This window comes from Carassius auratus, unplaced genomic scaffold, assembly GCF_003368295.1.
Source record: "Carassius auratus strain Wakin unplaced genomic scaffold, ASM336829v1 scaf_tig00048939, whole genome shotgun sequence".
Lineage (NCBI taxonomy): Eukaryota > Metazoa > Chordata > Actinopteri > Cypriniformes > Cyprinidae > Carassius > Carassius auratus.
In genome coordinates this window covers 1-14,352 of record NW_020527096.1, presented here as the reverse complement: position 1 = coordinate 14,352, position 14,352 = coordinate 1, and the positions used below count along the sequence as shown (strand labels likewise).

Below are 14,352 nucleotides of genomic sequence, written 5' to 3'. Positions count from 1 at the left end.
ACAGTCCTCCAATTTACATGGAAATGATTTGTAGGATGTCACATCTCAGGATCTGTAAACCTGTCTTCAAATGTCTTTTTGCTGTTTTTCACAGATCTCACACATTATACGAGAGATCCGACAGTTTCAGCAGGCGCCCTACAGGATAGATCTGCAACCCAAGGTACTGTCTGAACGTTTAGGGGTCTTATGAAAGAAGTAGATACAGAACTGCTTCAGGCAAAGTGCACACTTCAAGACAGAAGCTCGTTGCTCATGCACTTTAACCCTGTAAAATCTGACATATGAAATAATAGGCAAAAAAATATGTATTTTTTATGTTTTGATACATCAGTCATTTATGGCTCATATAGTGTGATATAGTGATAATATGGAGGAAAAAACAATTGAATTTTATTCAGTCACAAACTATAAAATATGCAGTTTGGTGCAGATTCTGATATTTATGTGGCCAAAAAGTAAGATGAAATTCTGATGCTTGTAATGTAAATCAATGAGATCTATATAACAGGATAGCAGATATTCACATAAAATTATATAAATATCAGTCGTCTGCACTCTATATCTCCAATAATGTGTTTTAGTAAGATTAGATTGAAATGATCAAAACATAATGCAATGCAATCCAGTGATTATTGATGTAGAAAAGGCTCCTCAAAAGATATTGAGGAGGCTTGTGAAGATCATTCCTCAGTGAAAGTAAAGCTTCTGGAAACAAATGCTCCTCAAAAGATCCTGAGGATCATATTTGAGACTCTAAAACATGATTGATGGAGAATCAGGTAAAGCTGAGCTGCTTCAGTCCAGAAAGAGTTGATCTGGAGATATTACTGCAGTTATTCTGACATTCACTTGATAAAATCAGTCAAGATTTGACAGCAGAAAGACACGTGAAGCCTGAGCTAAAGGTGGAGGTTTGTACAATTAAATTAAAGGTCAGACAGAAGACATGGAGTAGATTGAGTGTGCAACAGGTTTAACAGCAAACTTTTGATCATTTAGAAACCTTTGAAATGTGCATATCAAATACAGTACAGTAGCTTTATAGCTTTAAGACTCTCAATTTATGTTACATATCGCTGTTTCTTTTCTCAGGTAACACAGTTCCTCCTCGATAAGACTCTTGTAATGGACGAGGACACACTTTATGAATTATCTCTGAAGATTGAGCCAAGACTCCCTCCTGCAAACTAAACCTGATGTTAATGTTTACACCAGACTCAGATATCAAGTAAGAAACAGTTTACGGGATTCTTAACTTACATCTCAACTGAAGTCTGTCCACTATAGAAATGACAACCTATCCATATATTTACTTCATTCCATGTCATTTGTTTGTGTCATAATTATTCTTTTTTTTTTGCTGTAAACTCAGGTTTAAATGTGCCTTTTTGTATATTATATAAATATTATGTACAGTTATAATATTTCATAGAACTTGTTTCTAGCATGATGCATTTTAATAACAAATTTGATAATCTTTCTTTTTACCTGAATGCAAAATATCAGTTCCATTTTTAAAATCTGATCATTCCCTTACTATAATCAGAATCATATTTGTATGCTTGCAAAATCTGTTCGTATGTCAAGAAATGAATTGTTGATGTTCATTGGTCCAATTTTGACATGCAAGTTTCTCAATCACTCCTCCATAATAATCTGCCCGCATGTATGAGACTCATGTCAATACTTTGATCCACTGGAGTTTGCAAGTGCAACCAAGCATGTTTACTGTTTAGCATAAGAATTATGTATTTAAGTTTTTGTCATTTGTTAATATTACTCTAGGTATCATCCGTTTACACAGCAGGTCAGCTGCATTTTGCCATGTTTTAGCATTTGCTCATTTAGCATGTTTTTGTTTGAAGAAATATTTGGTATTTTTAGCATGTGTTTGCATGAATCTCTACTTTCTTTTTTTTATTTCTTTTGTTTGAAGCATTTGATACATATATTCTGCACTTAATGGCTCCCTTCAAAGAATCTGATGGTACAATGATGGTAATGCCAAGGTAATTTTGTCTTGATTTATTACCATATCCATGTACTATGGTATTTACATGACACTCCACACTGTGGTAACATACCATGTCAAGAAAAGATACTTTCTGCTTAATGCAGAAGAAGTGGTTTATTGTTGGTATGAAATTATTCATCAGTTCACAGTTTTTGGTTGTTTTCTTAAAGTTTTCTCCTCCCAGCTGTATCGTGACAGTATTACATTTTACACAGTGTTTCAGAGTTTCTATGTGTGCATTTAAGCCAGTTTTGTACAAAGAGAAATAGAGTATTGTTTAATTCAAACATAGTTTCAGCAGACTATGTGCAGTACCCTCTTTATTTATTCTGGTATATATATTATTTTAACTTGTACCTGGAAAAGGTAGTTATTGTAAACATTAGGCAGCCCTGCTTTTTTTATTCTTTGTTTTTTCAAATAATGCTGTCAACTCATGATACTTCCTAAAGGAGTGTCTTTACCTCTTTTCATAAATGAATTCACATCTTTTTTCAGTCATTGACATAAATGTGCTGTACATCTATCCATGATGTAGCTGTAACTAATAAAATAAACCTTTTTTTGTCTCATCTTCTTTATGCTTGTTTTCCATTATGCATTTAAAAGATGAATAACCCCTTATGAAACAAAAATATGTTGCAGTATATTGGAAAATATCATGTAATGTATTAGGCATATATTCTTATATATATTTATGTTTTCCAATATATTGCAATATATTGAAAGTGGCAATCATTTGTATATTTTGCAATATATTTTATAATATTTGTATCATCAATATATGATTAAATATATTCAAATATATAATATTTTAGAAAATAAAAAGGGAAAATAATATATTACAATATATTTTAAGAAATATATTGGTAAATATATTTTCCTTTCGTAAGGGACAGCAAACAATCGTTTAGATAATCAGACTATGTTTTTTTCATTCTAGCCAGCAACCTTGCTGCCTGTCTGTGCATCAAAAAGTTACTTGATAAAGGGATAAAAATGTGATTAAAGAAGTATTATAGATGTCCACTTGTCCTGGTAAGACTAAGACGTTTTAAAGAGCTGGTAGTGGTTCTGTTTAAGAGACTGCGTATGGTGCAAAATGCTGGACTATGGCGGCAGGTCTCAAGGACAAGTCGGACGACAAACATGGGTTATGACCTGGCATTTACGTGGAAGAGGATTGGCCATCAGGTCCGCTTCTAATCCCATATCCTGGGAGGAGCGCCAGCTTTCCTCACAGACTGTGTGTTTCCTGACACAGCCTACTGTAACAGAGGAGACTCTACAGGTAAAACTCTCTTCTCTTATATTACTAGCTCACAAAAATCACTTTAATGTCAATATGTATCCGGAGAAACTTTTTTTAAATTGCAAATATTGAAAATGCTGGATGCAGAGTGGCAACGATCAACTGTTTTATTTGCTTTGATATTTACTTATCATTTAATAACAAAGTGCACTGTAGTGTATATATGGTATATCTTTTTAATTATTTTTCTCATTTGGTATTTTGTATTGAATGACTGTAAAATAGATTGCAGATACCTATATAGGACAGGTTACTATTTCAATTGGAATCATCTGTTTGAATCACTGTGCCATCTTTAACTACATTAAACAGTAGTTTATCTTATTTAGTAGTACATTCTGGACTAATCCTTGATTTAGAATCCTAATAATCCCCAACACTTCCACTGAGAGATAGACATTAAACCACAGTCAAGTGCTGACAGGCCACCTGAAGTAGAAGTATCGCAGTGTTCATGGTTTTGCTGTATAATGTAGATCTGAGTTCAAGCTGAGAGATTCTGGTTGGGACTTGTGTCTGCTTGTGTGACCGGATCAGAATGTCACGTCAGAGCACGAGGACTCGGGGTGGACTGGTGCCAGCTGGGGCTCGGTTCCAAACACTTCATGTAGTCTGCTAGTCTATTAATAAGACTAGCACTTTTAGAGTCCAGCTGCAGTGTCAAAAGGACTTTGTCAAGGATGTAACCAAATGTTAGAGTTTAAGAATCTGCTGTGGAAAAACCAATATTGATTGGACTTCCAAATTTTAGAAGTGTATTTGAAATGGATTTGATGTGTTCCTTTGACAAAATATTACAAAATTATGCTTGGATTGACTACTTAACTATGCCTTACATTTAGAACAATTCTCAGAAACATTCCTCCATAACTATCCTTTAGAAACTGGTTTTGGACAATTAGTGGAAGGAATTAATCAACCAGTCAGAAACAAGTAAGCTGCCATTCTTAAATCAGTTGACACTTGTCAGCTTAGGACACCATCAACTAACACAAAGATTGTTTGATAATGTAGCTACAGTCTTAAAAAGAAGTATTCACTGCTATGATTATTGTGAAGAACTTGCCACCTTGTTTTACCAGTGCTGATCCCATCAGAACTTTTTGACAAGAAACGTTTTGAAGATGGCAAGCTCATTCGCCAAGGTGATGTCGAGCCGCACCACTGGCTTGATCATGGCAAGTCTTGGAGCTGGTGCTGTGGCAACCGGTTACTTGATGAGTGATAATGCTGCCGTCTCTGCAGATCAGAGGAGGAAACTCTACCCTCCCAGGTAGGCACTCAATGCAATATTGATAATATTGCATAACAAATAGCTAGTCTGTGTTTAATAAATATCTAGATTTGATTTATGATTACCACTGGTCACTTAACACACTGCTAAAATGCATGAGAAGCTGATAAGATTTTAACATTCAACAAATGCACCCATGAAGAGTGAGGTCCTTTCTTTTCCGTTAGCTTACTTGCACCTGTTCTGTAATGGAAAAAAATATGATCAGATGGTCATAATGTACTGTAGTATGATGAAGTATCAGATGTTAACTGAGTGAAAGGTAAATGGGTGGGAACATGACACTTAAGAAGCTTATGTCCTGTCCCTCACGCCACCTTATTTGCACTACTCTAATAGATGCCAAAGATCAAATCAGATCAGCAGTCCAGGATTTAAGTTTCTTAAAGGGACCAACTTTGAGGAGACTTTATCTTTTAGAGTGATCAAAAACCAAAAACCCATACCTAAATGCATACTTGAACCATCTATCAAGAAACCACAGTAACTGTTTCTGATCAGTCAGTCTCCTGTTGCATTCCTATAGATTTTGGATTAAGGCCTGGTTCACAGGAAGTTCATCTGCCTCAAAAATGCCTCTCTCGTTCTTTGCAATCCTTTAAATCCACGCTGACTTAATCCTGGATAGATAATCAGTTAGTAGTCCACTAAAAATTCCTCACTAGTGTAGTCTCATAATTTGACCAAAACACTTAAACAAGTGTGCCATTTGAGCCAGGGCCAATTCTGAATGCAACTACTGAATGAATAGACAGAAATGACTTTCTGTAGTGCTCCCTGTTGCATTACGCTACTGCTGAGCACACTTCATGGGGCATGATAGCCAACAATTTGGACATTATTTTCCTCTCGGTCAACACTTGCACAGGCTCTAGGTTTAACCCAAAGACAAAACATGACTAAAGATGTGACTTTGTGCTCCTCAACAGTGCTGACTTCCCTGACCTTCGCAAACACAATAACTGCATGGCCAGTGCGCTGACCCCAGCCATCTATGCCAAACTGAGGGACAAGATCACCCCGAACAACTGGACTCTTGACCAGTGCATTCAGACTGGTGTGGACAACCCTGGTCATCCCTTCATCAAGACAGTTGGGATGGTCGCTGGTGACGAGGAGAGCTATGAGGTACAGCAATACATTCAAACTACTTCGTGGGTTTTTATGTGACATCCAATTTGTCTTCCCAAGGTTGTTTTGGTCAAACCTTTATGAAAAGATCAGCTGGTCAACAGCATGCATTTTGTTTGGGATGCATGCTTCTTAACCAGATTAACCTGCTTCGTCAGAATGACCAAGTTTTGCTGGTTAAGGGTACAACTATGTTGGTCTGCTAACTATACCACCACTAAACTAAATAAACCATCTTGGCCAAATCTAATTTATTATTATATAAGCTGAATTTTTCTGGCTTTGCCTCTCCTGTGTTTTCAAGGTAATGTTGTGCAAACTAATCTAGAGACAACACCCTTGACTCCTCATCTGAATGATGTTGCAGGTGTTTGCCGAAATCTTTGATCCTGTAATCAAGGACAGGCACAATGGCTATGACCCAAAGACCATGAAGCATCCCACTGACCTGGATGCCTCCAAGGTGCACGTCTTTCTTCATGCAAAATGAGTTTCTCAGATTTCCATTTAATTGTATTTTCTATCAACATTTCCTTATTGTCTTTATCTTCCAGATCCATTCAGGTGTGTTTGATGAACACTACGTCCTATCCTCCCGTGTGCGCACAGGCCGCAGTATCCGTGGCCTCAGCCTTCCCCCTGCCTGCAGCCGCTCTGAGCGACGTGAAGTCGAAAGGGTCACGGTCCAGGCCTTGGCTGGCCTGAAGGGAGACCTCTCTGGTCGTTATTACAGCCTGACTGAAATGACTGAAGAAGAGCAGCAGAGACTTATCGATGTGAGTTTCTCCCATAAAGCACTTTCAATAATGGGATACTTTGGTTCCGACAGGGTTCTAGGTAAAGTGTTTGGTTGATAATGTGATTGGGTTTAACTGAGTTGCTTCCACAAATCATGATACTGAACTATTCCTTTCATGCTGGCATGGCTTAGGAGCATTTCCTTTTTGACAAGCCTGTGTCTCCTTTGCTCACTGCATCTGGGATGGCCAGGGACTGGCCAGATGCTCGTGGTATATGGTAAGGCTAGAGGGAGAGAAAACAAGCCATGGTAGTACAACCCCAAACAGTCCCCACTCTTTAGTTCTAGACCCTTCTTCCTATCTTCCATGTTTTTTGTAGGTTGCATTTGACTCAAGAAGTGTTCCAAGTGTCTGGTCTTCCTCTTATTCTGTGATCCTCCTCCAGTTCCACCTTGTCTTCCTTTCATCCTTCTGTAGGACCACTTCCTGTTTGACAAACCTGTTTCCCCCTTGTTGACTTGTGCCTTTATGGCCCGAGACTGGCCAGATGCAAGAGGCATCTGGTATGGCTTTAGGAAGTTCTTGGCATGATTTGGAACACCTTTTGCATAACTAACAATTATATCACAATATAAATATTCTCACATTTGCCTGCAAGTAAATGACTGCATTCAGATAAAACATATTCATATGTTGCTTCAATGTTAGATTGAATGCATGACATAGGATACTTATGTAAAATACTCTTCATTCATAAAACAAAAAGGACTTGCTGGCATGACTGACGGTAGAGTAGAGCTCCTTTTTGTCTCTTAAACATCCAATCATTTGCAAGGCATAACAATGAGAAGACATTCTTAATATGGATCAATGAGGAAGACCACACCCGTGTCATCTCAATGGAAAAGGGTGGCAACATGAAAAGGGTGTTTGAGAGGTTCTGCAGAGGACTCAAACAGGTAAAAACACACCTTCATACTTTTAACTATTAACCAACTTATATGGAATTGTCCTATGAGGTTAATGTCTTCCATCTTTTGGACAGGTAGAACACCTGATTCAGGAGAGAGGCTGGGAGTTTATGTGGAATGAACGTCTTGGCTACATCCTGACCTGCCCATCCAACCTGGGTACTGGCCTCAGGGCTGGAGTACACGTCCGCTTGCCAAAGCTCAGCAAGGTAACATTAATTACCTTGATCTTCTAGTGAGAGCTTTTGGATATAAGGTATATCCAGTGTTGAAACCTGTCTAATGCAAACAATTGATTGTAGGACGCTCGCTTTGGCAAGATCCTGGAAAACTTGCGGCTGCAGAAGCGTGGCACTGGAGGTGTGGACACAGCTGCAGTGGGTGATACTTTCGACATCTCAAACCTTGACCGCCTGGGCAAATCCGAGGTAGGTCCTTCATAACCAGTGGGTTAACTACATTGAGTTTTACATGCATAAGATTTTCAAACTCTGGTGTGCTTTTCTTTACCAGGTGGAACTGGTGCAGCTAGTCGTCGATGGTGTCAACTACCTTATTGAGTGTGAAAAGAGGCTGGAAAAGGGCCAGGATATCAAGATCCCCGCCCCCATCCAACAGTCTAGGAAGTGAGCACTGCTCTTTTAATGAAGGATGGACCCAGCAAGAGAAACATGGACACTCCTTCCACTAATCCCAAAACCCAAGGTCTTATATGTATAGAAAGCTCAATAAAATGTACCCTAAACTACAAATGCTTTCTGATTTCTTCTGATATTTGTGCACACAGTTAGCAACTGGTAGAATGCTGCAATTACAATCAACAAAAATTATTTGCTTGGTAGCAGTGTAAAGAGCTTCTTTTGTTATAACAGAAATGTTCTAGTTTTGTAACGTCGCCTGCAGTGTACTGTATACATCTTATGTTGCTACCAGAAGCTTTTTACTCTAAAGTATTTAGCAGCAGGATGTTAATAACAAAGCCACACACAGTTGCTCTGCTGTCATAGACACTGAGTTTATCAGATCAACATTTAGCTAAAGTTCTAAGAACCCAGTAAATGGACACATGGCCCAAGTACTACACTGTCAACCAAAGACTCTTTTTTTTTTTTTTTTCTCTCTGTCTCAGACTTCTTGATAAGTCTCAATATCACCTACTCAGTATAGGCTATTTGATCATCTGGGGAGTTGACTGAGTAAAAACATATTTATACTCTATGCAAGCACAGTTTTTGTCTGTACATTATAAAGTGCAGATAGGCCCAACCTCCTTAACACAATGGTTTAAACTAATTAATTTAACTCCAGACACTGGCCTCCCATCGTTAGACAGACTAATCCATTGGGGCTAATTTCTCCATTTAGAGCTGCTTAGTGCCTTGTCTAATAATGCTAATCTTGGTTCTATACTTAAGCGAGAAACAGGTTAGGGGTAGGGGTTAATATGTGTGCGCTGCAACTAAATGGGTTCACTTTGTTGGCTGTAGAAGTCATGAAAAAGGTAGGTATTTTAAGGGGGTCAAAACTTAAATATAGCCAATGACTATGATGTTTAAACAATTTACCATCTGATAAAATCACCGTACCTTGGAACAGAGGAATGCTGAACTATATATAAAAACAAATCAATATAAGAAAATTGCACTAATCGAGCCATTTACCTTTGATGTCCTTAATCCAGTATTGTAATCAGCTCTTCTTCCGTGATTTGGCGGTTCATGCAGTCCACGGTTTCCTGGATCAGAAGCATCAAACGCCCCCTAATGGCCAAGTGCTTCAACGTTAAACATATGTTTTGTATGATTGGATTATTTATTTTAGAAGTAATAAAATCAATACATAAATTTAAATATTAATTGCATAACTCCTAATCTGATAATAAAAATGCATCCTATAACCTTGACAAAACAGCACTATTGCTGTAACTTGGTGCAGTGATTGTGTCACCATACTTATGTGTAAATTTCCACCAAATCCAGGAATTAACTAGTGAAGAGATATTACTATTCCGTTGTGACTGTATTTCTCACATGCAGTTGAAAGGGGATGTTTAAGTTTAAGAATTTGGTAAAACTTTAGATTAGGTTAACTGTTTACTATTAACCATTTGCTTATTAGCATGCATATTATTAGAAATATTAGCTATTTATTAGTACTTTTAAAACATATATTAATGCATGATTATATTCTAAAACCCTTAACCCTACCCAATACCTAAACATTACTACTACAACATCCAACTTACTATCAATAAGAAGGAAATCAGTATTTTATTAAGGGAAAACTCATAGTTAATAGCGAATATGTATTTTTTAATCTAAATATTACATTAAAAAATGTATGCGTGTCCCAGAAATGTCTCGAGATACATGATGTTCAATCAGACACAAAGCCAAAACAAGTTTTGCAGTCCTTTTTATGACATCATAAACATTATATTTGTGACAGTGACTAGTTTGTGTTACAAACTGAGATTATGAAGAACATGAAACCTTATTCCACAGAAAACAGTGCAACCTAAGCAAAAGAATAAAATAAAAAAACAATTACAGAGATGAGAGGAATATAAAAGAAACATTTGCCACACACCTTTGACGTATTATGTTTCCAGTAAACAAACTATTGGATTGGATTTCTTCAATATCATAAATGTGAAAGTGAAACGACTTAACATTATACTCTGGTTCACCGTAGTATTCTGCTATGAAAACAGTCGAGATTCATCACACAGCAGATTACATGACCTGAACACATCTCTGTGCAATTTAAGAACAAATTAAAAAGGAACAACCTCTTCGCCCCCGTCCCTTCCCACCCCCAAATCTCACCACCATTATCAAGTTCTCATTCGCACGCTCCCCTCATCACAATTTCAGCTCACTTCGACACCCAGAGGCTGAGAAGTCACGGGTCTTTCTGTCGAAGGTGAAATGCAGCTGGGATGCTTCACTGGGGACCGAGAGTGAGGGCGGACTGGCAGGGAGAAACGGTTTTTGGAGGAGAGGGCAAAGGAGAAACAAGGGAAATGCGCCCATGTGATATCAGTCCACCGGCCGCTTCTCGCCGTGTTTCCTTGTAAACTCTTCCGCATTCTTAAAGAATTTTTTACGATCTTTTGAATATTCCTCCGCTAGGTCGGCCCTCAGTGGGTGTTCTGGTTGGGGGTCATTGACGAGGGCGATGAGAGACTGGATTACTGGTTAAAGAGGGGGAAACCATATTTAATACCAATATTTTAAGAGTGTGAGGCTGATAAAATGGTTTAGAGATGTGCCGTACCTTGGTCAGTTTTGGTAGCAGGTTTCCAGTTCTCAGCACTTATGACCGGCAGACACACCTGACCTTTCTCATCGATATTTGGGTGGTAGATCTTGGTTTTAAATGTGATCTTCGGTGGCTTAAATGGGTATTCGGCAGGGAATGTGATCTCAATCCGGAATGCACCTTTATCGTATGGAGGGTTGTCCTGAAAAATAAAACGGGTTGCGTGCAAAAGAACTCAAATCGAGATAAGATGGTGATGTTTTTTTAATGCATGCAATTAAAGGGTAAGTTCACCCCAAATTATGAAAATTATGTAATTAATAACTCACCCTCATGTCGTTCCAAACCTGTAAGACCTCCGTTTATCTTCGGGACACAGTTTAAGATATTTTAGATTTAGTCCGAGAGCTCTCAGTCCCTCCATTGAAGCTGTGTGTACGGTATACTGTCCATGTCCAGAAAGGTAAGAAAAACATCATCAAAGTAGTCCATGTGACATCAGAGGGTCAGTTAGAATTTGTTGAAGCATCGAAAATACATTTTGGTCCAAAAATAACGACTTCATTCAGCATTGTCTTCTCTTCCGTGACTGTTGTGAGTTCGACTGCTGTGACTGTTGACGTAATGATGCTGCTGACGTGGTTATCTTTGTTATTGGGCACACCAGAAAACAATTTGGACCAAAATGTTTTTTTCGATGCTTCAACAAATTCAAACTGACCCTCTGATGTCACATGGACTACTTTGATGATGTTTTTCTTACCTTTCTGGACATGGTCAGTATACCGTACACACAGCTTCAATGGAGGCACTGAGAGCTCTCGGACTAAATCTAAAATATCTTAAACTGTGTTCAGAAGATGAACGGAGGTCTTACGGGTTTGGAACAACATGAGGGTGAGTCATTAATGACATCATTTAGATTTTTGGGTGAACTAACCCTTTAATGCAGAAAACACATTCACATTCAATAAAATGCGTTCAACTTACAGGAACAATGAGCCCTTGCCAGGTCAGAATGTTTGACTCATCCACCAGAATGTTACGGAAATTTTTCATTCCAGATTTCCGGATTTCATCGAGCTCCTGTTAACACACAGTACACGCTGGTACAAAGAAACCTGATACTTCTCGAATTGTTGAGAGATTTGAGAAACCACGAAGAGAGAACAAAATATTTTCGCTTTCACTGTGGTCATGTGAACAACTCTCCTCTGTCATTAAATATCTACAGTTATATTTACAATGTAAAACTCGTTTTCATTTAAATATGTTAAAATGGCACAAATTCATGGAAAACACTGAGAATTTTATTTGTCTTTGATGTTGTCTTTGAGGATTTTACAGGATGCAAAACACATGGGTTATGAACTATAATCATTTTAAACTAAAACAATTATGAATATTTTAATATAATAATATCAAATATTTATCAAAACATCGTTCATCTTAAACAGATTTGATCAATTCCGAACGATTTAAAAGGAAGAAAACACATACTTCCTGTTTCTGTTTCTCATTGTCTGATAAAGACCGCGCGAAAAACTTAATCTCTTATCTTAAACAAGTTATTATTCAATTTATATATTAATCCCATCGCTATTTTTGATTTAATCTTACTTTATAAACTTATAGATCCGCTAGTTTCTGTCTCATGGCTAAGATCGTTAGCTTCTTCCTCATCATCCTCGTCACATTTCACACTAGAGCGCTCTAAAGTTCATCTTTCCGATTAAAAGTGATTTAAGTCTAGAATACTCCTATTTACGTATGTAAATCGAGTAAAATCTGTATTTAGTGTGAATAAAACCAGATTTTTAGGAATATTTACCTTATGCAGTCGCCTACTCGCCGCCATCTTGGATCTGCTTTTGCCCACAATGCAAAGCGCTTTGAATTCACTTCATTCAGATCAAATAAATTAATAAAATTAATAAAAGCACATTTGTGCATCAGGTGTGACAAATGCAGTGTTATTTTAGCATAATTTGAAATGCTATAATCGTTTTTATCCATGTTTATTTCGTTTTTATTTATATATTTTCTCGGGTTAATCTTTTGCAGTCTTTTTCAAGGTTTTAGTAATTTTGTTGTGTTGTGTGTTTATATTATTATTATTATTATTATTATTATTAGTCTATGTAGTTTTTATTCATTATAATTACAGTTTGAGTTATTTTAGTTAAAAATATTAAATAATAAATAAATATAAATAATACAAATATTATTTTATTTAAACTGCATATTATTTCCGATACTATATAACTATAATAACCCTGTACAAATGTATTGTTTTTCTGGAATAAATAAATAATTAAATAAATATTAATATTAAATATTAGGTAATATAAATATTTATTCAGTCATCACCAATATGTGCTGCTGCTTCCTCAATTGTGGTTACAATGTAATTCGTTTCATAAGCTTTTCTGACATGTACAATATGAATAATATACACAATTAAAAAAAACTATATGTTAACAGAATGAACAACTTAAAAAAATGAACTTTGAGATGACAACCATTCTAATATATATATATATATATATATATATATATATATATATATATATATATATATATATATATATATATATATATAAATATATATATATATATATATAAATATATGTGTGTGTGTGTGTGTGTGTATGTGTGTATATAATATATATATATATATATATATATATATATATATATATATATATATATATATATATATAGATATAGATATATATATATATATAGATATAGATATAGATATAGATAGATAGATAGATAGATAGAGAGAGAGAGAGAGATTATTTACATAAAAAAGTAAAAAAAAAAATCTTCTTCATTATAAGACAGTAAATCAAATCGAGACCACTAGGGTGTGTAAGAGCACTTTAATAGTGCAGCACTTCTGACCCAAAACACAGTCTACATGTGACAGAGCAATAATCACTCAACTGCGGATCTGTTATTTAGGTCACACGTGTCTGATTATTGTAGTATATGTCATGAAACAATTAAATATGTCCAAAACTTAAAGGAAATAAAAGAAGAAAGGGGAATTTTGGTCTTGCCACTAAAAAAAATACATCTACCATAAGTCCTTTTCTATACGTTTATCCTTCCTTTTCTATACTTTCTATTGTTCGTAATGTTTAACATATTTCACTTCTACATCAGAGAACATGTTAACGAACTGTCAACAGAAACTTTACAAACCTGCTGTTCTAGTTGGTCTCTCACAACTCCAGGGGGGTGAAAACCAGAAGTATCCAGCATACAAAACAACAAAACAGTCTGGACTGAAGTTATAATATTAGCATAAAGTTTGACTTACTCACGATGAAGTAATGTGCACAACTGAATATAGCTTTTTAGTTTTTAAATTTTAAATTATGTGCAATTATCTCATCTATGTGTTTTCAATTTATCTCCAATTTTATTTAAAATCTAGCTTCAGTTTATATAACTGTATATGGCAAAATAAGCACTTAAAAAGATAATTAATATATTCCAAAAATAAAATAAAATATTGATCTAACTTTACTGACACATCAGATGAGATCGAACTTATTTAAACTTATTTTGGAGTATGATTTAAAAGAACATTTTTACATTTTTCCTACTCC

The 14,352-nt window shown here is 36.1% G+C and overlaps 2 protein-coding genes and 1 pseudogene across 3 annotated transcripts; 2 read left to right on the top strand and 1 right to left on the bottom strand.

Moving 5' to 3' along the window:
- LOC113089234 (ras-specific guanine nucleotide-releasing factor 2-like) overlaps positions 1–2,585 on the top strand; it is a 31,996-nt pseudogene extending 29,411 nt beyond the window's left edge.
- A 618-nt stretch (positions 2,586–3,203) lies between these two features.
- Positions 3,204–8,216, top strand: LOC113089232 (creatine kinase S-type, mitochondrial-like). Of its 2 annotated transcripts, none has more exons than XM_026255956.1 (10): positions 3,204–3,308; positions 4,412–4,602; positions 5,553–5,751; positions 6,122–6,217; positions 6,309–6,530; positions 6,686–6,771; positions 7,330–7,453; positions 7,540–7,674; positions 7,768–7,893; positions 7,979–8,216. In XM_026255956.1, exons 2-10 carry the CDS (start codon positions 4,454–4,456, stop codon positions 8,093–8,095), a joined length of 1,254 nt encoding a protein of 417 aa, XP_026111741.1. In that variant the 5' UTR covers positions 3,204–3,308; positions 4,412–4,453; the 3' UTR covers positions 8,096–8,216. The 2 variants fall into 2 exon arrangements, with proteins under 2 accessions (XP_026111741.1, XP_026111740.1); XM_026255955.1 differs by lacking the exon at positions 6,686–6,771 and adding an exon at positions 6,972–7,057 and having other exon boundaries at positions 3,205–3,308.
- Positions 8,217–9,863: 1,647 nt separating this feature from the next.
- Positions 9,864–12,625, bottom strand: LOC113089233 (ubiquitin-conjugating enzyme E2 L3-like). Its single transcript, XM_026255959.1, has 4 exons — positions 12,561–12,625; positions 11,720–11,815; positions 10,745–10,931; positions 9,864–10,661 (listed from the first exon to the last, which is right to left on the bottom strand). Exons 1-4 carry the CDS (start codon positions 12,585–12,587, stop codon positions 10,507–10,509), a joined length of 465 nt encoding a protein of 154 aa, XP_026111744.1. The 5' UTR covers positions 12,588–12,625; the 3' UTR covers positions 9,864–10,506.
- Positions 12,626–14,352: the final 1,727 nt, after the last annotated feature.

What these genes read in the sequence shown, in the direction of transcription:
- LOC113089232 (XM_026255956.1), top strand. Translation starts at nt 4,454, where the DNA reads ATGGCAAGCTCATTCGCCAAGGTGATGTCGAGCCGCACCACTGGCTTG. An exon ending in AGGAAACTCTACCCTCCCAG is followed by an intron (nt 4,603 to 5,552) that starts GTAGGCACTCAA and finishes GCTCCTCAACAG; the next exon opens with TGCTGACTTCCCTGACCTTC. An exon ending in GCTTGCCAAAGCTCAGCAAG is followed by an intron (nt 7,675 to 7,767) that starts GTAACATTAATT and finishes AATTGATTGTAG; the next exon opens with GACGCTCGCTTTGGCAAGAT.
- LOC113089233 (XM_026255959.1), bottom strand. Translation starts at nt 12,587, where the DNA reads ATGGCGGCGAGTAGGCGACTGCATAAG. An exon ending in GGCAAGGGCTCATTGTTCCT is followed by an intron (nt 10,932 to 11,719) that starts GTAAGTTGAACG and finishes TTTATTTTTCAG; the next exon opens with GACAACCCTCCATACGATAA. An exon ending in TGCTACCAAAACTGACCAAG is followed by an intron (nt 10,662 to 10,744) that starts GTACGGCACATC and finishes CTCTTTAACCAG; the next exon opens with TAATCCAGTCTCTCATCGCC.